This window comes from Manis javanica, chromosome X (assembly GCF_040802235.1).
Source record: "Manis javanica isolate MJ-LG chromosome X, MJ_LKY, whole genome shotgun sequence".
Classification (NCBI taxonomy): Eukaryota; Metazoa; Chordata; class Mammalia; order Pholidota; family Manidae; genus Manis; species Manis javanica.
The window spans coordinates 36,883,703-36,909,477 of record NC_133174.1 but is presented as its reverse complement, the minus strand read 5'-3'; the positions used below and the strand labels follow the sequence as shown (position 1 = coordinate 36,909,477).

Genomic DNA, 25,775 nt, shown 5'->3' with positions numbered 1-25,775 from the left:
TCTCTATTCTGTTCCACGGAGCTGTGGGTCTGTTATTGTGCCAGTACGAAATTGTTTTGATTACTGCGGCTTTGTAATAGAGCTTGAAGTCAGAGAGCGTAATCCCCCCAGCTTTGTTCTTCTTTCTCAGGATTGCCTTGGCTCTTTGAGGTCCTTTGTGGTTCCATATGAATTTTAGAACTACTTATTAGTTCATTGAAAAATGCTGTTGGCATTTTGACAGGGATTGCATTGCATCTGTAAATTGCTTTGGACAGGGTGGCCATTTAGATGATATTAATTATTCATATTTATGAGCACTGGTTGATTTCTATTTATTGGTGTCTTCTTTAATTTCTGTCATGAGTGTCTTATACTTTTCAGAGGATATGTTTTTCACCTCTTTGGTTAGGTTTATTTGTAGGTATTTTATACTTTTTGATGCAGTTGTAAGTGGAATTGTTTTTCTGATTTGTCTTTCTGCTAGTTTATTGTTAGTGTATAGGAATGCAATGGATTTTCGGTGTATTAATTTTGTATCCTTCAACTATTCTGATAGTTTTTTGGTAGAGTCTTTAGGATGTCCTATGTATAATATCATATCATCTGCAAATAGTGACAATTTTAATTTCTTCCTTAACAAGTTAGATGCTTTTATTTCTTTGTATTGTCTGATTGCTGTGGCTAGGACCTCCAGAACTATGTTAGATAAAAGTGGGGAGAGTGGGCATCCTTGTCTTATTCCCGAGCTTAGAGGAAAAGCTTTCAGTTTTTCGCAGTTAAGTATGATGTTGGCTGTGGGTTTGTCATATATGGCCTTTTCTATGTTGAGGTACTTGCCCTCTGTACCCATTTTGTTGAGAGTTTTTATCATGAATGGATGCTGAAATTTGTCAAATGCTTTTTCAGCATCTATTGAGATGACCATATCCTTTTCATTGACGTGGTTTATGATATTGATTGATTTATGAATATTGTACCAACTTTGCATCTCTGCAATAAATCCCACTTGGTCTTGATGGATGATTTTTTTTTTTTGAGAGGGCATCTCTCATATTTATTGATCAAATGGTTGTTAACAACAATAAAATTCAGTATAGGGGGGTCAACGCTCAATGTACAATCATTAATCCATCTCAAGCCTAATTCTCGTCAGTCTCCAATCTTCTGAAGCATAACGAACAAGTTCTTACATGGTGAACGAATTCTTACATAGTGAATAAATTCTTACATGGTGAACAGTACAAGGGCAGTCATCACAGAAACTTTCGGTTTTGATCATGCAATATGACCTATAAACAATCAGGTCAAATATGAATATTCGTTTGATTTTTGTACTTGATTTATATGTTGATCCCACATTTCTCCTATTATTATTATTATTTTTATTTTTAATAAAATGCTGAAGTGGTAGGTAGATGCAAGATAAAGGTAGAAAACATAGTTTAGTGCTGTAAGAAGGCAAATGTAGATGATCAGATGATCAGGTGTGTGCCTATGGACTAAGTATTAATCCAGGCTAGACAAGGGCAGCAAGACATCCACAGATGCAGAAGATTTCTCTCAAAGCAGGGGGGGTGAGGTTCTGAGCCTCACCTCTGTTGATCCCCAAATTCTCACCTGATGGCCCCCCTGCGACTGTGCCTGTCTTAGGTTGTTCCTCCCTTGAGGAATCTTACCCGTCTCTGGCTAACCAGTCATCTTCCGGGGCCATACAGGAAAATGTAAAGTTGGTAAGTGAGAGAGAAGCCATATTGTTTGCAAAGGTTAGCTTTTTACTTTTTTGCAGATTTATGCCCTGTGGCTTCTATGCCCAGCACTTGTCTCGAGGTATCTTTACCACCTGGAGGAATTATGATACTCGGTAAATTCGATATGAGGCACGAATTCTATTTAAGGGTTGTAATTAGGAAGGAAGAAGAAAAGCTATAGATGTAGCATATGAAGGAAACTTGGGAGGATTGATTATTTCTTTGACATATCTTCTTGTATAGTACCTTAAGTATGTATAGGTTTTAAACTACCAACTAATTTGCACACACATATTAACATAATAGGAATACGGTGACATAAACAAAGCAAATCTATAATTACCATCCATCTCCAGTGAAGCCAAGAAAACCATTTAGGCACCCTAGGCATTTGTGAAAATTTATCTATGATATGATGGATATTGTCCAACTGTACTTGAACCATCAGACAAATTAAAGCAGCCCATTTCTGGGATCTGTTCACATCCCATATGTTCTTTTAACCATAGATAGTCTATAGTCATGAGATTTTGGAGTGCTACAACTTGCACCCCTCCCAACTCCTGGTTGAGTTCCAACAGTACAGATCCGGTCAAATTCGTTGTCTCACTGTATGCACATGCCAGCCTAGACATCTCCCTCCTCATTCTTATGCCAAGTCCAGGAGACGGTGGGCTGGATGCAGCCACAACCGCAGCATCGTCCAGAGATGGATGATTTTTTAATGTATTTTTGAATTTGGCTTGCTAATACTTTATTGAGGATTTTTGCATTTAAATTCATCAGGGATATTGATCTATAATCTTCTTTTTTTACAGTATCTTTGTCTGGTTTTCGTATTAGAGTGATGCTAGCCTTATAGAATGAGTTTGGAAGTATTCCCTACTCTTCTAATTTTGGGAATACTTTAAGAGTGATGGCTACTAGCTCTCCTTCTTTTTAAAATTATTTATTTATTTATTTTATTAAGGTATTATTGATATACACTGTTATGAAGGTTCCACATGAAAAAACAATGTGGTTACTTCATTCACCCTTATTATTGAGTCCCCCCATATTCCACTGCAGTCACTGTCCATCAGTCTAGTAAGATGCCACAGATTCACTATTTGCCTTCTCTGTGCTACACTGTCTTCCCCCTGATTCCCCGCACACCATGTGTGCCAATCATAATACCCCTGAATCCACTTCTCCCTTGTTCCCCACCTGCCCTCACCAACTCTTCCCCTTTGGTAACCGCTAGTCTCTTGGAGTCTGAGTTTATTGCTGTTTTGTTCCTTCAGTTTTGCTTGGTTGTTATACTCCAAAATGAGGGAAATCATTTGGTACTTGTCTTTTTCTGCCTGACTTATTTCACTGAGCAAAATATCCTCCAACTCCATCCATGTTGTTGCAAATTGTAGAATTTGTTTCTTTCTTATGGCTGACTAGTATTCCATTGTGTATGAGTACCACATCTTCTTTATCCATTCATCTACTGATGGACGCTTAGGTTGCTTCTGTTATCTTAGCTGTTGTAAATAGTGCTGCAATAAACATAGGGGTACATCATTTTTTCTTGAATCTGAGAAATTATATTCTTTTGGTAAATTCCTAGGAGTGGAATTCCCAGGTCAAATGGTATGTCTATTTTTAGTTTTTTGAGGAACCTCCACATTGCTTTCCACAATGGTTGGATTAGCTTACATTCCCACCAACAGTGTAGGAGGGTTCCCCTTTCTCCACATCCCCACCAGCATTTGTTTTTCTTAGTCTTTTTGATACTGGCCATCCCAACTGGTATGAGATGATATCTCACTGTGGTTTTGATTTGTATTTCCCTGAAAATTAGTGATGTGGAGCATCTTTTCATGTGCCTGTTGGCCATCTGAATTTCTTCTTTGGAGAATTGTTGGTTTATATCCTCTGCCCATTTTTAATTGGGTTATTTGCTGTTTGGGTGTTGAGGCATGTGAGTTCTTTATATATTTTGTATGTTAACTCCGTGTCATATATGTTGTTTACAAATATATTCTCCCATACTATAGGATGTCTTTTTGTTCTGTTGATGGTATTCTTTGCTGTACAGAAGCTTTTAAGTGTGATGTAGTCCCATGTGTTCATTTTTGCTTTTGTTTCCCTTGTTCGAGGATATGCATTCAGAAAAAAGTTGCTCATATTTATATTTAGGAGATTTTTGCCTATGGTATCTTCTAAGAGTTTTTTATTTTATTTTTTTATTTTGGTATCATTAATCTATAATTACATGTGCCTGTTGGCCATCTGAATTTCTTCTTTGGAGAATTGTCAGTTTACTAGACTCCCCCCATCACCAAGTCCCCCCCACAAACCCCATCAAATTCACTGTCCATCAGTGTAGCAACATGCTGTAGAATCACCACTCATCCCCTCCGTGCTGCACAGACCCCCGGTGGCCCCCCCACACCACACATGCTAATCATAATGCTTCCCCTTATTTCCCCCCCATCCCTCCCCTCCCACCCATCCTCACCAAACCCCCTCCCCTTGGCAACTGCCAGTCCATTCCTGGGCTCTGTGATTCCACCACTGCTTTGCTCCCTTAGTTCTCTCCCTATCCTTATACTCCATATATGAGTGAAATCATTTGGTACTTGTCTTTCTCCACCTGGCTTACCCCACAGAGCACAACACCCTCTAGTTCTATCCATGCTGCCGCAAATGGCAGGACCTATTCTCCTCCCATGGCTGAACAATATTCCATTGTGTAATTGTACCACACCATCCATTCATCCACTGATGAACACCTAGGTTGCTTCCATTTCTTGGCTATTGTAAATAGCACTGTGAAAAACACAGGGGTGCCCCTGTCTTCTAAGAGTTTTATGGTTTCATGACTTACATTCAGGTCTGTGATCCATTTCAAGTTTACTTTTGTGTATGGGGTTAGACAATGATCCAGTTTCATTCTTTTGCATGTAGCTGTCCAGTTTTGCCAACACCAGTTGTTGGAGAGGCTGTCATTTCCCCATTGTATGTCCATTGCTCCTTTATCATATATTAATTGACCATATATGTTTTGGGTTAATGTCTGGAGTCTCTATTCTGTTACACTGATCTGTGGGTCTGTTCTTGTACCAGTACCAAATTGTCTTGATTACTGTGGCTTTGTAGTAGAGCTTGAAGTCGGGGGGTGTAATCCCTCCAGCTTTATTCTTCCTTCTCAGGATTGCTTTGGCTATTTGGAGTCTTTTGCGGTTCCATATGAATTTTAGAATTATCTTCTCTAGTTCACTGAAGAATGCTGTTGGTATTTTGATAGGAATTGCACTGAATCTGTAGATTGCTTTAGGTAGCATGACCATTTTGACAATATTAATTCTTCCTATCCATGAGCATGGGATGTGTTTCCACTTACTGGTATCTTCTTTAATTTCTCTCATGAGTGTCATATAGTTTTCAGTCTATAGGTTTTTTACTTCCTTCATTAGGTTTATTCCTAGGTATTTTATTCTTTTTGATGCATTTGTGAATGGAATTGTTTTCCTGATTTCTCTTTCTGTTAGTTCATCATTAGCATACAGGAGTGCAACAGATTCCTATGTATTAACTTTGTATCCCACAACGTTGCTGAATTCAGATATGAGATCTAGTAGTTTTGGAGTGGATTCTTTAGATTTTTTCATGTACAATATCATGTCATCTGCAAACACTTGACAGTTTAACTTCTTCTTTACCAATCTGGATGCTTTTTATTTCTTTGTGTTGTCTGATCATCGTGGCGAGGACCTCCAGAACTATGTTATATGAAAGTGGGGAGAGTGGGCATCTTTGTCTTGTTCCCCATTTTAAAGGAAAGGCTTTCAGCCTTCTGCCATTAAGTATGATACTGGCTGTTGGATTGTCCTATATGGCCTTTATTATGTTGAGGTACTTGTCCTCTACACCCATTTTGCTGAGAGTTTTTATCATGAATGGATGTTGAATTTTGTCAAATGCGTTTTTTGGCATCTATGGAGATGATCATGTGGTCTTTGTCCTTTTTGTTGATGTGGTGGATGATGTTGATGGATTTTCGAATATTGTACCATCCTTGCATCCCTAGAATGAATCCTACTTGATCATGATGGATGATCTTTTTTTATGTATTTTTGAATTTGGTTTGCTAATATTTTGTTGAGTATTTTTGCATGTATGTTCATCAGGGATAGTCATCTGTAATTTTCTTTTTTTGTGGTGTCTTTGCCTGGTTTTGGTATAGGAGTGATGCTGGCCTCATAGAATGAGTTTGGAAGTATTCCTTCCTCTTCTACTTTTTGGAAAACTTTAAGGGGGATGGGTATTAGATCTTCACTCAATGTTTGATAAAATTCAGCAGTGAGGCCATGTGGTCCAGGAGTTTTGTGTTTAGGTAGTTTTTTGATTACCAGTTCCATTTCCTTGGTAGTAATTGGTCTGTTCAGACTTTGTTTCTTTCTGGGTCAGCCTTGGAAGGTTGTATTTTTCTAGAAAGTTATCCATTTCCTCTAGGTTATCCAGTTTTGTAGCATATAATTTTTCATAGTATTCTCTAATAATTCTTTGTATTACTGTATTGTCCATAGTGAATTTTCCTTTCTCATTTCTGATTCTGTTAAAACTCTCTTTTTTTCTTGATAAGTCTCGCTAGGGGTTTATCTATTTTGTTTATTTTCTTGAAGAACCAGCTCCTGCTTTCCTTGATTCTTTGTATTGTTTTATTCTTCTCGATTTTGTTTATTTCTGCTCTAATCTTTATTATGTCGTTCCTTCAACTGACTTTGTGCCTGATTTGTTTTTCTTTTTCTAGTTTTGTTAATTGTGAGTTTAGAGTTTTCATATGAGATTGTTCTTCTTTCCTGAGGTAGGCCTGTATTGCAATATACTTCCCTCTTAGCATCACCTTCACTGCATATCGCAGATCTTGCATCATTGAATTATTGGTGTCATTTGTCTCCATATACTGCTTGATCTCTGTTTTTATTTGGTCCTTGATTCTTTGGTTATTTAGGAGCATGTTGTTAAGCCTCCATGTATTCGTAGACATTTTTGTTTTCTACGCATAGTTTATTTCCAGTTTTATATCCTTGTGGTTGATACAATTTCAGTCTTTTTAAATTTACTGAGGCTCTTTTTGTGGCCTAGTATATGGTCTATTCTTGAAAATGTTCCATGTGCACTTGAGAAGAATGTGTATTCTTCTGCTTTTGGCTGTAGAGTTCTGTAAATGTTTGTTAGGTCCATCTGTTGTAATGTGTTGTTCAGAGCTTCTGTGTCCTTACTTATCTTCTGTCTGGTTGATCTGTCCTTCAGAGTGAGTGGAGTGTTGAAGTCTCCTAGAATGAATGTATTGAATTCTATTTCCCATTTTAAATCTGTTAGTATTTGTTTCACATATGTAGGTGCTCCTGTTTTTGGTGCATAGATATTTATAATGGTTATATCCTCTTGTTGGACTGATCCCTTTATCATTATGTAATGTCCTTCTTTGTCTCTTGTGACTTTGTTTTGAAGTCTATTTTGTCTGATACAAGTACTGCAACACCTTCTTTTTTCTCCCTATTAGTTGCATGAAATGTCTTTTTCCATCCCTTCACTTTTAGTCTGTGTATGTCTTTGGGTTTGAAGTGAGTGTCTTGTAGGCATCATATAGTTCGGCCTTGTTTTTTTATCCATTCACTGACTCTGTGTCTTTTTATTGGTGCATTCAGACCATTTACATTTAGGGTGATTATCGGTAGGTATGTACTTATTTCCATTGTAGGCTTTAGATTCATGGTTACCAAAGGTTCAAGGGTAAATTCCCTACTATTTACGAGTGTAACTTAACTCACTTAGTATGCTATTAGAAACAGAATCTAAAGGTTCTTTTTTTCCCTCCTCCATTCTTTATATATTAGGTATCATATTCTGTACTCTTTGTCTATCCCTTTTATTACATCTGGTGACAGCTATTTAACCTTAGGAACACTTCCATCTATAGCAGTCCCTGCCACATGCACTGTTAGAGATGGTTTGTGGGCGCTAAATTCTCTCAGCTTTTGCTTATCTGGAAATTGTTTAATCTCTCCTTGAAGTTTAAATGATAATCTTTCAGGATAAAGTATTCTTGGTTCAAGGCTCTTCTGCTTCATTGCATTAAGTATATCATGCTACTCCCTTCTGGCCTGTAGTGTTTCTGCTGAGAAGTCTGATGATAGCCTCATGGATTTTCCTTTGTATGTGATCTTATTTCTCCGGTTCCTTTTAGTAGTCTGTCCTTATCCTTGATCTTTGCCATTTTAATTATTACATGTCTTGGTGTTGTCTTCCTTGGGTCCCTTGTGTTGGGAGATCTGTGCACCCACATGGCCTGAGAGACTCTCTCCTTCCCCAGGTGGGGACATTTTCAGCAATTACTTCCTCAAAGACACTTTCTATCTCTTTTTCTCTCTTCTTCTTCTTCTTCTGGTACCCCTATAATAAATACGAATATTGTTCAGTTTGGATTTGTCATGAAGTTCTCTCAATGTTCTTTCATTTTTAGAAATCCTTTTTTCTCTCTGTGCCTCAGCTTCTTTGTAGTCCTCTTCCCTAGTTTCTATTTCATTTATTGTCTCCTCCACTGTATCTAATCTGCTTTTCATTCCCTCCATTCTGCTCTTCAATGATTGGGTTTTCATCCTAAATTTGTTCCTATGTTCTTGAATATTTTTCTGTACCTCCATGAGCATTTTTATGATTTTTATTTTGAAATCTCTTTCAGAAAGATTTATTAATTCAGTCTCACTCAGTCCTTTCTCTGATGTTGAGATTTTGCTTTGAGCCAGGTTCCTTTGAATGTTTCATATTTGTATGTGGTGCCCTCTGGTGCCCAGAAGCTCTGCTGCCTTCAGCTGCTCAGCCAGTGGAGCGATGTCAGGTGTCATGCAGGAGTGGTGCTCATGCCTGAGGTTTAGAAGGAACTGTTTCCTGTTTTCCGGCTGTTATGGCTGTCTCCACTGCCAGCACCAGTGGGCCAAAAACCCAGGTGTAAGCCTCTATACTTTGTGTTTGTAGCTGCCGTACATGGGTCTTCCCTCTGGCTGGCATGACAGCAGGGGAAGGGCTGTCAGTTTGCGAGCCAGGTGCAGACTAGCCAGGAGGAAGACACAGCAGGCTGTGTATCATGGTGGGGGGCTTTGGAGCTGTGTAGCCAGACTGGTATGGAGAGCCTGGAGATTGTTTAAGTTCCCAACCTGCTGGGCAGAGTGCACCTGGACAATTTTGTTTACCTGTCCTTCCCGCTGAGCAGTAAGCTCTGTACAATCCTTGCCACTTTAGCAGCCCCATTGCTGTTAGGAAGTCTCTCAGACTGCCCATCCAGCTCAGCCAGATATGAATTCCTGTTTTCCACAAGCACCTGGAATCTCCGTCTCTCCAAGTATTCTGCCTTTCTTAGCTTTCCAACCCCACTAATCACCAGAGTACCATGTAATGTATGTTAGTGCTTCCAGCAGAGATCTCTAGTGCTAGGTGTTTAGCAGTCCAAGGCCTTTACTGCATCCCTGCTTTTTTTGTCTTCCTCCTGCTAGTGAGGTGGGATGGGTGAAGCACTTGGGTCCTGCTGGGTCATAGCTTTGGTACGATACCCTGTTCTGAGAGGTCTGCTCTTTTCTCCAGGTGTATGCAGTCTGGTGCAGCCTTCTTTCCTGTTGTTCTTTCAGGATTAATTGTATTAATTACATTTTCATATTATATGTGGTTTTTGGACAAGGTCTCTGTCTTGCCTCTCATACCACCATCTTTAATCCCTAACTTTTCTTTAAATGTTTGTTAGAATTGAACTGTGAAGTCATCTGGATATGGAGTTTTGTTTTGGGGGAGTTTTTCTGTACCAATTTGATTTCATTGCTGGTAATTGGTCTGCTCAGATTTTGTTTCTTCTTAGGTTAGTCTTGGAAGGTTGTATTTTTCTAGAAAGTTGTCCATTTCTTCTAGGTTGTATTTTTCTAGAAAGTTGTCCATTTCTTCTAGGTTGTCCAATTTATTGGCATATAATTTTTCATAGTATTCTCTAATAATTCTTTTTGTTTCTGTTGTATCCATTGTGATTATTCCTTCTTCATTTCTCATTTTGTTTATGTGTGTACTTTCTCTTTTTCTTGATAAGTCTGGCTAGAGGTTTATCTACATTATTTTCTCAAACAACCAACTCTTTGTTTCATTAATTTGTTACAGTGTTTTGTTCTCTTCTATATGATTTATTTCTACTCAGATCTCTATTATGTCCCTCCTGCTAGTAATTTAGGGTTTCCTTTGTTCTTTTTCTTGTTTCTTCAATTGTGAGTTTACACTGTTTACTTGGGATTGTTCTTGTTTCTTGAGATAGGTCTGTATTGCTATGTACTTCCCACTTAGAAGTGTCTTAGCAGTGTCTCACAGATTTTGGGCTTTTGAATTTCTGTTTTCATTAGTCTCCATGTAATTGATTTCTGCTTTAATTTGTTCACTGATCCATTGATTATTTAGAATCATATTGTTCAGCCTCCTTGTATTTGTAGACTTTCTTGTTTTCTTTGTGTAATTTATTTCTAGTTTCATACCACTGTGTTCTGAGAAGGTGCTGGATATAATTCCAATCTCTTTTTATGTATTGAGGCTCTTTTTGTGGCGTAGTATGTGATCTATTCTGGAGAACATTTCATGTACACTTGAGAAAAATGGGTATTGTCCTGCTTTTGGGTGGAATATTCTGTAGATGTCTGTTAAGTCCTTCTGATTTAATATATTGTTTAGTGCCTATGTTTCCTGAATTATTTTGTTTCTTGTTCTATTGATGTGAGTGGTGTGTTAAAGTCTCCTAAAATGAATGTGTTGCCATTTCTTTCCCTCTTCAATTCTGTTAGTATTTGGTTTATATATTTACATTCTCCTATGTTGGGCATATAGACATTTATAATGGTTATATCCTCTTGTTGGACTGACCCCTTTATCATTATGTAATGTCCTTCTTTGTCTCTTGTTACTTTTTTTGTTTTGAAATCTATTTGATCTGATATAAATACTGCTACTCCTGCTTTTTTCTCCCTATTTTTTCATGAACTATCTTTTTCCATCCCTTCACTTTGAGTCTGTATATCTTTAGGTGTGAAATGAGTCACTTGTAGGCAGCATATAGATGGGGCTTGTTTCTTTATCCACTCTGCTGTTCTGTGTCTTTTGATTGGTACATTCAGTCCATTTACATTTAGGTAATTATTAATAGGTATGTAGTTATTGCCATTTTATTAATTGCTTTCTAGTTGTTTTTATAGCTCCCCTCTGTTCCTTTCTTCCTCTCTTATGCTCTTCTCTTGTTATTTGATGGTTTTCTTTAGTACTGTAATTAGGTCTCTCTTTTTAAATTTTTTTTGTGTATGCATTGTAGGCTTTAGTTTTGTGGTTACCAAAGGTTCAAGGATAGCTTCCTTACTATATAACAGTCTATATTAAGTTGCCAACTACTCTATTTCAAACACAATCTAAAGGTATTTTTTTTCTCTTCTCTTCCTCCTCCACACTTTATGTATTAGATGTTATACTATGCACTATTTGTATATCTCTTGGCTGATTTTGTGTATAGTTGATTTTGCTTCTTTTGTTTTGTTTTAATTTCATACGTGCTTGGTAATTAATTGGTCTACTACCTTTACTGTGTGTTTATTTTCATTGGTGAAAGCTATTTATCCTTAGGAACATTTCCATCTATATAGTCCCTTTAACATATCCTTTTGGCTGGGTTAGTGTTGGTGAATTCTTTCAACTTTTGTCTATCTGGAAATTGTTTAACACCTGCTTCAAATTTAAATGATAATTTGCTGGATAGAGAATTCTTAGTTGAATTTCTTCTGTTTAAGTACATTAAATGCCTCATGCCACTGCCTCTGGCATGCAAACTTTCTGCTGAGAACTCTGCTGATTGCTTGATGGGGTTTCCTTTGTATGTGATCTTTTTTTTCTCTCTGGCTGCTTGTAATAGTCTGTCCTTATCCTTGATCTTTGCAATTTTACTTATTATATGTCTTGGCGTTGTCTTCCTGGGGTTCCTTTTCTTAGGGGCCCTCTGTATTTCCATAACCTGAGTGCTGTTTCATTCCCCAGATTGGGGAAGTTTTCAACAATTATTTTCTCAAAGAAACTTTCTATCCCTTTGTCTCCCTCTTTTCCTTCTGGTACCACTATTATGCAAATATTGTTTCATTTGGGTTGGTCACACAGCTCTCTACCATTCATTCTTTCTTAGAGGTACTTCCTTTCTTTTCCTCAGCTTCATTGTGTTCCTCTTTTCTAATTTCCATCTCATTGGCTGTCTCCTCTACTTGCAGTAATCTACTCTTCAATCCCTGCATTGTATGTTTCATTTCAGTTACTCTATTCTTCAGCTCTGAGTGGCTCTTTTTCAGCTCTTCTATCTCTTTGTTGTAGTCCTCCCTGGGTTCTTCAATACTTTTTCTATAGATCCATGAGCATGTTTATGGCTATTCTTTGAAACCTTTATCAAGAAGTTTGATAATCTATGTTTCATTTAGCCCATGTCAAGGTGTCTTGACATGTAGTTTTATTTGGAGCCTTTTCCTTTGCCTCTTCATTTTGTCAAAGTCTGTCTTTCTTCCTTTGTGTTAGATGACTCTGCTGTGCTTCCTGCCTATGGAGTAACAGTTTTATGAAGGAGGTTTCTTGTGGTTCCCCTTGTGATCAGCACATAAATCTCTCCTGTATGTGCTATGGGTGGGGCCACCCTCCTCTCTGTCTTCTTTAGAGGCAGTTTGTTCCACTGATGCCATTGTGATCAGCATAGAAGTCTCTGCTGGAATCGCTGTTGGTGGGGCTACCCTTTGCTTGCCCTACTGCAAAGGCAGGGCTGCAGGGTTAATGGGTAGGCGGACTGATGGTATGGCCTTGCCCAGGCCTGTTGAATAGTACTAGGGTTTGACATCCACTTGGAGGAGGGAGCCCCTGGGACTGGCTCCTGCAGGCCTCTCCCCAGTTGGCCTGAAACAGATTCAAGAAAGATGGGAAAATCTCCTTCTTGCCAGGCAGTAAATCTAATGCTGCTTCTGGCCTGGGTGGGTTTGCTGTTAGTGGGTATAGGGCAGAGCTTCAGGGCTGTGTTGCCAGAGAGGGGGATGGAGCGTCTGGGGTTCCGAAGAGTTCCCAACCTGTTAGGGCAAGGGAGGGCTGTGGTTGTATCATCCACCTGCCCTTTCTCCTGAAAAGAGAGGTCCGTCTGGCCCTCGCCCCTCTGGTATCGTTCCTGCTGCTGGGAAGTCTTTCAAACTGCCTTCTCTGCTTTTGTCTTGGGGACCGGTGGAACATGCCTGTTCTCCACATGTGGCTGGAATCTCAGCCTACCTGAGTGTTCCAATTGTCCTTGGTGTCCAGCCCTGCTAATTACCAGAACCCAATGTCTTGTGGGCTCATCTCCAGGGCCAAGTGTTCAGCAAATGGGGCTCCTATTCCTTTCCCTCTCTTTTCCTCTTCCACCTATACGCTGGGGTGGGGGAACGGCTCGGGTCCTCCTTGATTGCAGCTCTGCCACTTTACTCTTGTTTTTGATGTCTTCCCTTTTTCTCCAGTTGTAGATAGTCTGTTTTGAAGTCTTCAGTTGTTTTCAAGTTTAGTTGTATTTGCTGTATTTTCTTTTTTTATGTGTTTTTGGGAGCAGGTTTCCACTTTGCCTTCCTACTCTGCCATCTTTTTCTCCACCTCTCTATTTCTTGTCATTTTGATACTAGCCATTCTGACTTGTATGAGATTTTGATTTGCATTTCCCTGATGAGTAGTGATGTTGAGCATCATTTCACGTGTCTGTTGGCCATCTGTATGTCTTGTTTGGAAAAATGCCTGAATTCAGTTCCTCTGCCCATTTCTTAAGTCAGATAATTTGTTTTTTTTTTTTTTGGTATTGAGTTTTGTGAATTCTTCCAAGACTGAATCAGGAAGAAATAGAAAATCTATACAGACTTATTACTAGTAACAAAATTGAATCAGTAATCAAAAAACTCCCAGCAAACAAAATCTGATACCAGATAGCTTCACAGGTGAATTCTACTAAACATTTAAAGAAAAGTTAATATCTGAACTTCTTAGTATCTGAACTTCTTAAACTATTCCAAAAAATAGAGGATGAAGGCACTCTTCCAAATTCATTCTATGAGGCCTGCATTACCCTGATACTAAAATCAGACAAAGACACTACAAAAAAAGAAAATTACAGACTAATATCTGTGATGAGCAGAGATGCAAAAATCCTCAACAAAATATTAGTGTAAATGAAATAAAAAATATATTAAAAAGATCATTTCCCATGATTAAGTTGGATTCATTCCAGGGATGCAAGGATTGTTTAATGTCTGCAAATCCATCATGTGATACATCACATTAATAAAATGAAGGATAAAACCATATGGTCATCTCAATAGGTGCAGAAAAAGTCTTTTGCAAAATTTAACATCCATTGATGATGAAAAAAAACCCTCTCAACAAAGTGTATATAGAGGGAGCATACCTCAATATAATAAAGGCTATCTATTGACAAACCCATAGCTAGCATCATACTTCATAGTGAAAAGCTAAAAGCTTTCCCTCTAAGATCAGGAACAAGACAAGTATGTCCACTTTCACCACTTTTACTTAACATAGTACTGATAGTCTTAGCCACAGCAATAAGATAATAAAATAAAATGCATCTAAATTGGTAAGGAGGAAATAAAATTGTCACTATTTGCAAATGACATATTATATGTAGAAGACCCTAAAGACTCCACCAATAAACTCCTAGAACATACAACTGAATTAATCAAAGTTGCAGAAGAGAAAATCAGTACACAGAAATCTGTTGCATTTCTATACACTAATAATGAACTAGCAGAAAGAGAAATTAACAGTTACATCAAAAAAAAAAATAAAGTACCTAGAAATTTGCAGTTGTACCATAAAAAATAAAATACCTAAGTATAATTTTAACCAAAGAGTTGAAAGATCTGTACTTTGAAAACTGTAAGACATTCATGAAAGAAATTGGAGATGACATAAATAAATGGAAAGGTATACTGTGCTTATGGATTGGAAGAATTAATATTATTAAAATGTTTATACTACCCTTAGCTATTTTAAAGTGTACAATTCAGTGAAATCTATTATATTCACAGTCCCTGGTGCCACTGGCTATGAGGTGTGGCTGTGGCTGCTACAGGCTGGTAAGTGGGGTTGTCCCCCAGTCCATCTAAATGAGAGGCCCAGTTGTGACTGTTGTAGGCATGCTGATGTGTGAGATTGGCCCTCTGGGGTGGGTGTGCTTGGGAGGGCTAGTGTGCCAGCTGAGGATACCTGTCAGGAATGATGGGGCAGGAAACCTTTGTATTATTTTTAATAATGACAAAACCTTTATCTCTTGAGAAAGACTATTTTGTCTGTACAGTAGTTCCCTCTTATCTGTGGGGAATACATTCTACAACCCCAAGTGGATGCTTGAAACCATACATAGTAGAGAACCCTATTTACACAAGATTTTTTTCCTATACTTACATTACTATGATAAAGTATAATTTATAAGTTTGGCACAGTAAGAGATTAATAACAATAATAAAATAGAACAATTATATTGTGATAAAAATTTTGTTAATGTGGCCTCTCTCTGTTAAAATATCTTGTACTGTACTCACCCTTCTTTTGTGATAATGTGACATGGTAAAATGCCTACATGATAAGATGAAGTGAGATGAATGAGGTAGCATTGTGACATAGCGTTAGGCTTTTGTTGACCTGATGATGTGTCAGAAGAAAATCTGCTTTGGGACTGTGGTTAAATATAGGTAACTGAAACTGTGAGTGTAAAACTGTGGATAAGTGGGGGACTATTATAACATACATATAGAATACCACTGTGAAATTCCAAAGACAGATGCTAGTTCAATTTATAGTAGAGCTGAATAATAGATTTATTTCCTGACTATCATTTCCTCATGGTAATCGGTTGTGATGAAAATATAATCTTTATATATTACAACCCAGACTGTATATCTGTTCTCACAGCTGATGTGTAGAATGTCTTCTTGCAAAAATCTCAACTTTTTTCTTTGCATTAACAAAAATTATGCAAGCAGTAGCTTTATTGATTTTAAGTTTGCTGATTTTTTTCATTTCTTAGATTTTAATTATCCCAACAGGTATTGTCTTTTGATGCCTATGTAGAAGATGAAGTACCTGATATAAGTGAAGAAAAATATAGAATAAGACGCTATAAAATCTACTTCTACCCTGAAGATGACACCATTCAAGTAAATGAACCAGAGTTGAAAAATAGTGGATTGCCTCAAGGTATCTATTCAAAGTGGAGTTATACTTACTTCATTTCTAACTCCTGCCTTTATACACTGTCTCTCTCTAGCTTTTTAAAAGACCCCGTGCTACTGCTTGGTATCAAACTTGTTGGCGATGGTGAAAATAAAGATGCTGTTAGCTTATAGTTATTGATGGTGACTTTCCAACTTTCTGCCCCCCACACCTCACCTATGGCCATTTCTCTCGCTCTTTTGTGGCATACTTGTATTCTTTCAGGTGCTGCTCTAGGATGAGCAAACTCTCCAGTCTTTTTGCTATGACTGCATCACTTCTTTCACAACACCCTCAGGGAAAAGGAGAACACCACTGCCACTTCCAAATTGGTGTTCTCTCTTCTTTCTTGAATTCACTGCCATTTGCTTTAACCGCCCTCTCCTCATCCTCATACATATTATGTACAGACTTTGATGGTATACAGCCATTAAAGGTTATTGCTCTTTCACCCCATGTATGTTAGTCATCTTCATCCATACTACACTTCAGCCAGACAAGAGTCAACTCTGTGATGTGGCCACCAGTAGAACTAATCCTAGCTTGCATTATTAAAAGTATGGTGGCTGATTTCTTCTGTCAGTGCTATGAATCCTCCACTTAGGACAATGTTGAAATCTGGTGAAAGGACTGAAAATGTGTAACATGTAAGGCAGAATAGAGAAAAGGGGCATTTGTCTATAAAGGGAAGACTCAGGTATACCTCATAAATATCTTGAGGAATCTAAAGGGCTGTTATGTGGAGGAAGGGTGACCTGATTTTCTGTATCCTCAAGAAGAGGACCTAGGGAGTCAGAATTCAGGTCAGTAAGAAGAATTTTCTGGCAGAGAGCTGCCAGAAGCCGTGGTGGATGGCGCTGGATGAACATGGAGGTCAAGGTCAGGTGTAGGGGTGGAAGGATAGGGAGTCACTAATGGGGGCCACCAAGAAGCATGTATGCAGGCTTTCCAGAGGCCACAGAGCAGAAGCCTCATGGACCAAATGAAAATGCATGATGCATTTTAGTTTGGATTACATGATGCATTAAAACAATTTAAAATACACAGTGAAAAGTAAGGGGAAAGGGATAGGGTAGGCTCATACACTTGTTTGGTCCTTGGTGTGTAGATGGATGGCCCTGGCAGGCGAGGTTAGGGTTATTTTTCACTGACAACTTAGGAGAGGTGTAGGAGGGGAGTCATGTGTTTGGTGGTTGGTGTAGATGTACTTCCAAGGGCCCTTTGATTCCTAAGAGCCATGAGTTTTAGGTACACTGTTGTCTCTTTGTCTTCTGGAGTATTGCCCACTCTGGTGTCTGTCTTAGGCTATGAAATTGCCTTCTCTGACTACAATCTCTACTACTTCTACTTTCCCTATTTGTTCATATCTGACATCCTTGTTCTTTATTCTCCTAGTGAAAATATCTTGAATCTGTCCACATCTGTGTCTCCCCTTTCCTACCATTCCAACCCAAGTTACCCTCATTTCTTGACTAGGAAAATGGACTAGCTGCCTAATAGGTCTCTCTGCTTCCATTTCTTCTCCTCCTACAATCTCTTCTCTACATAGCAGGCAGAGTGTCTGTGATTACCTTGATGCAGTGGTGGCCAACAAGAAACATGCATGTAGGCTTTCCAGAGGCCACAGAGCAGAAGCCTCATGGACCAAATGAAAATGCATGATGCATTTTAATTTGAATCACATGATGTATTAAAACAATTTACATAGTGAGAAGTAAGGGATAAGAAATGAGGTAGGCTCACACACTTAGGACAGGGTACAAGTGGGTGGAAGGATCACCTTGCCTGAATCCTGGGGTGGACAATAGCCCTGTTTCTCTGCTGTGTCAGCCTTTACTGTTAATAGTGTGATTTGGAAACTAGCATTGAAGTTCAAGCAAGGAGGGACATAGACAGAAGGGACCTTAGGCTGATGGAACACACTTAATTTATTGGGGAGATATAGGGACAAGTGGGCCTGGTGAGCTGTACCTCACCAATAATCCTGCTGAACAATCATGGGTTTTATCTGTCTTTATTGGGTAAAGGGCACATGGGGTCAGAGTGGTGTCACCAATGAATGAGTGGCTGAATTAAGGCCTCATGAATATTGAGTACTTGTGAATATTTACTGCCACTTGTATGTGTAATGTATCATGAATATTTAAAGCCCAGGTGCCTTATGTATACTTAATACATATTGACAGTTATCTCTTGGTCCTTTCATTCCTTTCTTTCTATGTTTAACATATATATGCTCTATCTTCTTACCATTGTGTAACACACCTTATGCTTTTCTGCATATGGTGAATGAACTTTTTGCTTACTAACTACTTATCTGGTCCCAGTGCCTCCATATTGATATGCCACAATGAGCTCTATGGGGAGAAACAGGAATTTTGGGACCATAGGCCTCTGAGAATAAGATTGTGATGAGTTAGCTTGCAAGGGACTTCCTTCAATACTTATGAGAGTGAGGTTTTTCTTAATGCTAGGCTTTGTTGTCTCTGGATGATGAATTTAGAGCCAGTCAGCATTGCCAAGAAGTGTCTGTTGAATGCCTTATTCTGTTACAGGCACTATTTTGGGATTTGGGGAAATGGGCAAAAGGAATAAGACCTTTTTATACCCCTGTCTCTTAGAGCTTATAGGCAAACAGTTTGGAGAGGAAAGAGCAAGTGACTAGACCCCCCCCAAGAGTTTTGCAGTTGTTGAGGTTAGGAATGTTGAGTGTCCAAACCAGGACAATGATTGTGGGCATAGAAAATAAAGGAAAGATTTTAGAGGCAGATTTACTTAATCTGGTTGGCAGAGTTGATAGACGTTCACCAGCAATTAAGTACAGAGAGTGAGCAAGGGGAATATCTAATGATAGAGTGCCTGTTTTATCATGATCACATTTAATTCCCCCAATGACCATTTAAGGTTGGGCATCCTTAACTTTAATAGAACTGGAAACAGGTTTAGAGAGGTAATTTGCTCCATCTGAATCTTTACAAATTGCCTCTGGGCTCACTCTGTTTGAGAGGATGGTGATGTGTTCATGAAACCTAGGAGCCATGGAGGAAGGAGCATTATTGGGATTGGAGCTGGGGTATGTTTGGTTCGGAGCATGAAGCCTTTGAAGGTGGGTTGGGACATCTGTATGGTGGTGCCCACCAGGCAGGTGGAATCTGGGGATGTGTTTTCAGGAAAAAAGCCAAGACTAGAGGTGTGGATTAGGAATCAGAGCTGCCAAGATCACAAACAGAATCAGGCTTATTCTACCATATTAGAAAAGAGCCACTGTCGAGGTAGTAGAAAGAGGTAGATGATTCACTTTAGTGTTTCTATTTGGTTTTACAGTGGAGAGAGAAGGTGAGGATTGCTAAAAGGTGGCAATGTAAGCTGTCTTCTTTATTCTTTGTGCCCTGATATGCTATCCACCCCCTGGTCTTTCTATTCATTCATTCATTGTTTTTTATTCATTTTATTATCATTAATCTACTATTACATGAAGAACATTACAGTTACTAGATTCCCCCCTTCACCAAGTCCCCCCGGGGAGATATGTTCATGAAGAAGTCACTCATGTTTATGTCCATGAGATTTTTGCCTATGTTTTTTTCTAAGAGTTTTATGGTTTCATGACTTACATTCAGGTCTTCCATCCATTTCGAATTTACTTTTGTGTCTGGAGTTAGACAATGATCCAGTTTCATTCTCTTACATGTAGCTGTCCAGTTTTGCCAACACCAGCTGTTGAAGAGGCTGTCATTTCCCCATTGTATGTCCATGGCTCCTTTATAGTATATTAATTGACCATATATGTTTGGGTTAATGTCTGCAGTCTCTATTCTGTTCCACTGGTCTGTGGGTCTGTTCTTGTGCCAGTATCAAATTGTCTTGATTATTGTGGCTTTGTAGTAGAGCTTGAAGTTGGGGAGTGAGATCCCCCCCCCACTTCATTCTTCCTTCTCAGGATTGCTTTGGCTACTCGGGGTCTTTTGTGGTTCCATGTGAATTTTTTAACTATTTGTTCCAGTTCATTGAAGAATGCTGTTGGTATTTTGATAGGGATTGCTTTGAATCTGTAGACGGCCATTTTGACAACATTAATTCTTCCTAGCCAAGAGCATGGGATGAGTTTCCATTTGTTAGTGTCCTCTTTAATTTCTCTTAAGAGTGTCTTATAGTTTTCAGAGTATAGGTTTTTCACTTCCTTGGTTAGGTTTATTCCTAGGTATTTTATTCTTTTTGATGCAATTGCAAATGGAATTGTTTTCCTGATTTCAATTTCTATTCAGAAGGATATTTTTAATGTTCATGAATCCTTGCTGTCAGAGAGGCTGTAAGTGTTATAAGTCAAATTACTCTCATACTTGAAAGTTGCTTTCATTTCTTGCCAGGGCATCACTCTCTTTTTGGTTAGGGGTGTCATATTTATGGAATTTGTTGCTATTCTGTTAGAATATAGTTAAGACAATGTTTAACACCAAGCCAAAAGTGTCAGAGGTTTATCCCAGTAGTTTTACCTCTAATTGTCTTAACTGAATAATTGCCTAATACTACCAAGTCCTAACTCCAATATACACGAAAGTAAGGGTAGTGATTAAAACCATGCCCGCCTCAACACCCAAAAAGCAAATAACCCTATTAAAAAATGGGCAAAGGATATGAACAGACAGTTCTCCAAAGAAGAAATTCAGATGGCTAACAGGCACATGAAAAGATGCTCCACATCACTAACTATCAGGGAAATGCAAATTAAAACCACAATGAGATATCACCTCGTACCAGTTAGGATGGCCAATATCGAAAGGACTAGGAATAACAAATGCTGGCGAGGATGCAGAGAAAGGAGAACCCTCCTACACTGCTGGTGGGAATGTAAAGTAGTTCAACCATTGTGGAAAGTAATATGGAGGTTCCTCAAAAAACTAAAAATGGAAATTCCGTTTGACTCGGGAACTCCACTCCTAGGAATTTACCCAAAGAAAACAACTTCTCAGATTAAAAAAGACATATGCACCCCTATGTTTATCACAGCACCATTAACAATAGCCAAGATTAGGAAGCAACCTAAGTGTCTGTCAGTAGATAAATGGATAAAGAGGAGGTGGTACATATACACAATGGAATACTATTCATCCATAAGAAAGAAACAAATCCTGCCATTTGCAACAACATGGATGGAGCTGGAGGGTATTATCCTCAGTGACATAAGTCAGGCAGAGAAAGACAAGTACCAAATGATTTCCCTTATTTGTGGAGTATAACAAAGAAGCAAAACTGAAGGAACAAATAACAGCAGACTCACAGACTCCAAGAAGGGACTAGTGGTTACCAAAGGGGAGGGGTGGGGGAGGGCAGGTGGGGCGGGAGGGAGAAGGAGATTGTGGGGTATCATGATTAGAGCCCATGGTGTGTGTGGAGTCACAGGGAAGACAGTGTAGCTCAGAGAAGACAAATAGGGACTCTGTGGCATCTTAATACACTGATGGACAGTGACTGCAATGGGGTATGAGGGGGGACTCAGTAATAGGGGTGAATGTAATAACCACATTTTTTTCTTGTGAAATCTTCATAAGAGTGTATATCAATGATACCTTAATAAAAAAATGTCTATGCACCCAACACAGGATCACCTACATATGTGAAACAAATACTAACAGAATTAAAGGGGGAAATAGAATGCAATGCATTCATTTTAGGAGACTTCAACAACAACAACAAAAAAAAACATGCGATGATTTTCTGGTAGGTCTATGTCAGTTGTTCTCAGTTGAGAGTGATCATCAGAATTTCCTGACCCACCCCAAGAATTTCTGATTCTGGAGGCCTGTGACCAAGACCTGGCTTCCATTGATTGTCAGTGTGTCCTTGGTTAATAACATTGATCTCCACTAGTGATGTGTTTTGGCCCCTTAACAGAGTAGTAATACACACATGTATTTTTTATACTGTAAGATAATCTACTTCCATCAAACAAATGTAATCACAAAATAGAAGTCAGTCATTTCTATGTCATTCATTTATATTGGGCATATACTGTATGTGAGTGCATACTGCATCCCACAAAGTAGAGGAAGGGTGGTGGTAGGGTTGCCATATAAAATACAAGATGTTCACTTGAAGTTGAATTTCAGGTAAGCAAAAGAGGTGTTTTATATAACTGTATCCCGAATAGTGCATGGGACATACTTACACTAAAAATTTTTCATTGTTTATCTGGAATTCAGATTTAACTAGGCATCCTATATTTCCGTTTGCTCAATATTGCAACTCCAGAATGGAGACCTAGGGGAGGGAAGTGTCACTGCACAGAGCAGAGTAGAATTTAAGAGTAGAAGTCAGTTGCTTGTCTGTGAAGAATGATGCTTAGTGCATGGTAGCTGCTTGATAAGTAGTTGTTGAAGAGTGAAAGGGAGGGAGGGAGGAAGGAAAAAGGGAAAGGAAACTTGATAGAAAATGCCCATGAAACAATACAGGCATCATAAATGGTGCCAGTTGCTTTGAGGGGTCAGAAGAGGAAATGTTAGTATCCCCTAGAGAAGAAGACATTTGAGTGGTATCTCAAAAATTTCTCCAGATAAAGATGAAAGGGGAAGGCACATGAGTGAAAAGGAATGGTATGAGACAAAGAGGTGGGAAAGTGATGGGGTGAGTAGTTGGAAGGTATCTGGGAGCAGATCATAGAGCGTGTAAGGAAAACGAGGCAAGTAGGTGGTAATACAAGAGGACGTCAGAGCACCTAATATGCTGTCACTGGGGGGCTCATTCACTGGCTGGAGGGAGATGCATAAGATTATTATTTATTATTGTGATCACAGATGTGGAATTTAAAATTCTGTATTGTTTTGCTATAAGATAGGTGTCAAACTATCTGTATGACAAAAGTTACTCTCTTTAAACCCAAACTTCAAAGATGGCATTTTCTAACAATAGAAATGGACTAGTCATCTTAGTGAAGGAATATAGTGAACACTAGGGTTGAGAAAGATACTCTATCATGTCTCATCACAGGGAAGGGTCTTAGTATTTGTAGGATGAAAGCTTGGTTGACAGGATGACAAGTGGCAATTCCAGTTGTATATTCACTCACCTAAGAAATATCTGCCCTTCGGTGTGGCCTAGGTCTGCAACGTTACTAAAATGACCTAAACATACTAAGATAGAGGTAAGAGGTTAGAGAGTCTTAATTCTGGAAGGTGAAGTCCTAAAAACTAAATTTAGTGGTGTGAGCAGAGATCTAAAGCAACTCCCAACTGAATGAAATGAAAATGTATTAAACGTAAGGATGTGTCATTATTTGACTCTAAACCACAGGGAAATGTTGGGAAGTTCAAGCAGAGTAAAATTAGATAGCAGGGCCTTGAAAAAAGAAGACGTAAACTATGAAGATAAGGAGGAGCTGAAAAACCTGATGCCTGGGCTTCAGCACAAATTGTTTTGATGGGGCACTTAAGATAAATGTCTAAACGTTTAAAGGGCAGATGCAGTGTTTTGGTTGTTTTTCCATTTTGTAGCATTTTTATTTATGTACCTTGATGATTTCTGGTGCTCTTCAGTGTGTGCCAAAGACATGGCGTCTTATGCATTTCTTTGATACCCAGAACAAATTCCTGTTGGTTGAGTTTCTGCCATTTATCATGGAAGACTATAAACACACAAATACCAACAAATAGAAATTTCAGTCCCCAGAGGACATAGTTGAGAGATCCCTCGAATATATTATTGAAAACTCTCATGGGCAACTGTTTATTTTAAATGACCCACATTAATTTTCTGATGAACAGGGAATGGTGACTTTGCATTTCTTGTTATATATTTTATATATTCTTCTTTAGTGTAAGACCTGTCTTCTCCTTCTAACCCAGGGGTGGTCAGGACTCTTTTTTTGTTACCACAAAGAACTTCCCTGGCCTCTTCTGAGAATCATCTAGTGAGAGAAGTGTGGGAGCTAAAATAAGGAAGCATGTGGGGGTCTGGGATATACAGGCCCCTAAGGGAGGGGGGCAGGTAATGCAGTGGTGTTGGCTCTGCCGGGGGGATTGCTGCAGCTGGCAAGTGGGCCCTTTCTAGAAGTTTGCCCCTTAGAGAAGGGACAGGCTGTTCTCTTGGCCAGTTTCATCAACCCTCTCTCCTTTTAATGGTGGCTGGCAGCTCTTCTCCCCATTTCTATCCTGTTTTCATATTATACTCCTTCTTCTTCATTTAACGAATTTGTGCTTGCAGTACAGTGAGGTATATACTTCATTGTTACTGTGGACAGTAATGGTATGTGCTTAGAACTTGAAAACCTGGGTGTAAGAGCTTTTTCTGCCATTTGTGAGGGCATGACCTTGGGCATGTCACTTAACCTCTCTGAGCTTTGTTTTTCTTCATCCATAAATTTATATTTCATATATTATCTGCCTCATGCGATTATTGATGATTAAATGAGAAGATGCATATGAAAGCATATCCTAGAGCTATGATGATGGTTATGATTACCATTATTTACAAGTTCAGTGCATAGGCCAGTTCTTCCCACCTAAAAAATACAAGATTCCTGTTCAAAGTCTTACTACACAGAACTCAACACTAACTTGCTTCTGTGAATTTTTATAATGCAGTAAAAATGCAAGATAAATGGGATTTCTGAAGAAGCTCCTGGCTGTTGAATAAAGCTTATGTATTTTAAAAACTGTCAAAATATACGTATTTTTAAAGAGATATATAATGGTTCCTGGAAATACCTGAAATGCCCATGCTTTTATAGATGTTTAAGTATGCAATTTGTTCTAAATGCCTAATCTTGAATGATTAAGTAATTTGCATACTGTTTTCAGTGGCATGAATTAAAGGCTAATTGAAGTATAATTTTTTGCAGTAAAATTATACCATCTTTTATATACTACTTTTAAAAATATTCTAGGCCAGTTCTAATTTTATGGCTTTATTATTTTAATTTAATGTACTAAGCAATTAAAAATTGCTACAAAGAAAAGAAGATGAGAATGATTTTAGTTAATTTCCCTTCAACAGAGTGAAAAGATGATTAGTAGAATAATGGAACAGAGTTCAACATAGTTCCTGGCACAAAAAGATATTCATTAAGTGTTCCTTAATGAATAGGAATGAATAATTTCTAAGTATTTCTAGACTTTGGGAAAAGATGCCATTCTCAGTGCTATATAAAACATGAAGAGGCTTGCTTGACATCTTTATAATAAAGTACTTCTATACAGAGGTTGCACAAGCCAATTTTTCTGGAACCGTTAGACCCCCAGTTTGCTCTCCTTGCATTTTTTCCTTTTCCCTTTTCTCCTGGAGTAGATTATCAGGCCTAAGTAAGTCACAGCTGTTGAGAGACATTTCTCCAAGGGTATCTTGCATTTCTGTAGATCTTACAAGCAGAGGTACTGCTTTTTGTTCTTGACTCTGTCTTCAAGGAAGTTTATATAGCAAACAGCTTTGGAAGACAGTCTCTCCCTCTGGAGCAAAGTGCAAGTTTGCTCATAACCTTGGAAGACAGGGGTGGTGTCTCCTTTTAGAACAAAGGGTGGCATGCTTATTGTCTAGTCTAATCAAGATAATATCTCCCTCTGAGACAAAAGATAGGAATGCTCATTGTCCATTATAAATGATTTAGGTTCCCTCAACTGAGGATTCCTCTTCTGTAGGGAAACTTACTATGTGCTCAGAGGTTATTACCTGGACCTTTTGTGTTACCCAGTAGGAATTGTGACTCAGGAAACAGGTGTAAATAATGCTGCTGTTCTGGCTACTGTT

General features: G+C 38.6%; 1 protein-coding gene across 6 annotated transcripts in view; it reads left to right on the top strand.

Annotated features, from left to right (window-relative positions):
* The window catches only part of EFHC2 (EF-hand domain containing 2), a 272,900-nt gene that overhangs the window by 106,827 nt on the left and 140,298 nt on the right, over positions 1-25,775 (top strand). For all 6 annotated transcript variants that reach the window (XM_037001545.2, XM_037001544.2, XM_037001547.2 and 3 more), the window contains exon 3: positions 15,875-16,025. In XM_037001545.2, the coding sequence (XP_036857440.1) occupies positions 15,875-16,025 (151 nt within the window). The remainder of the gene's footprint in view (positions 1-15,874; positions 16,026-25,775) is intronic.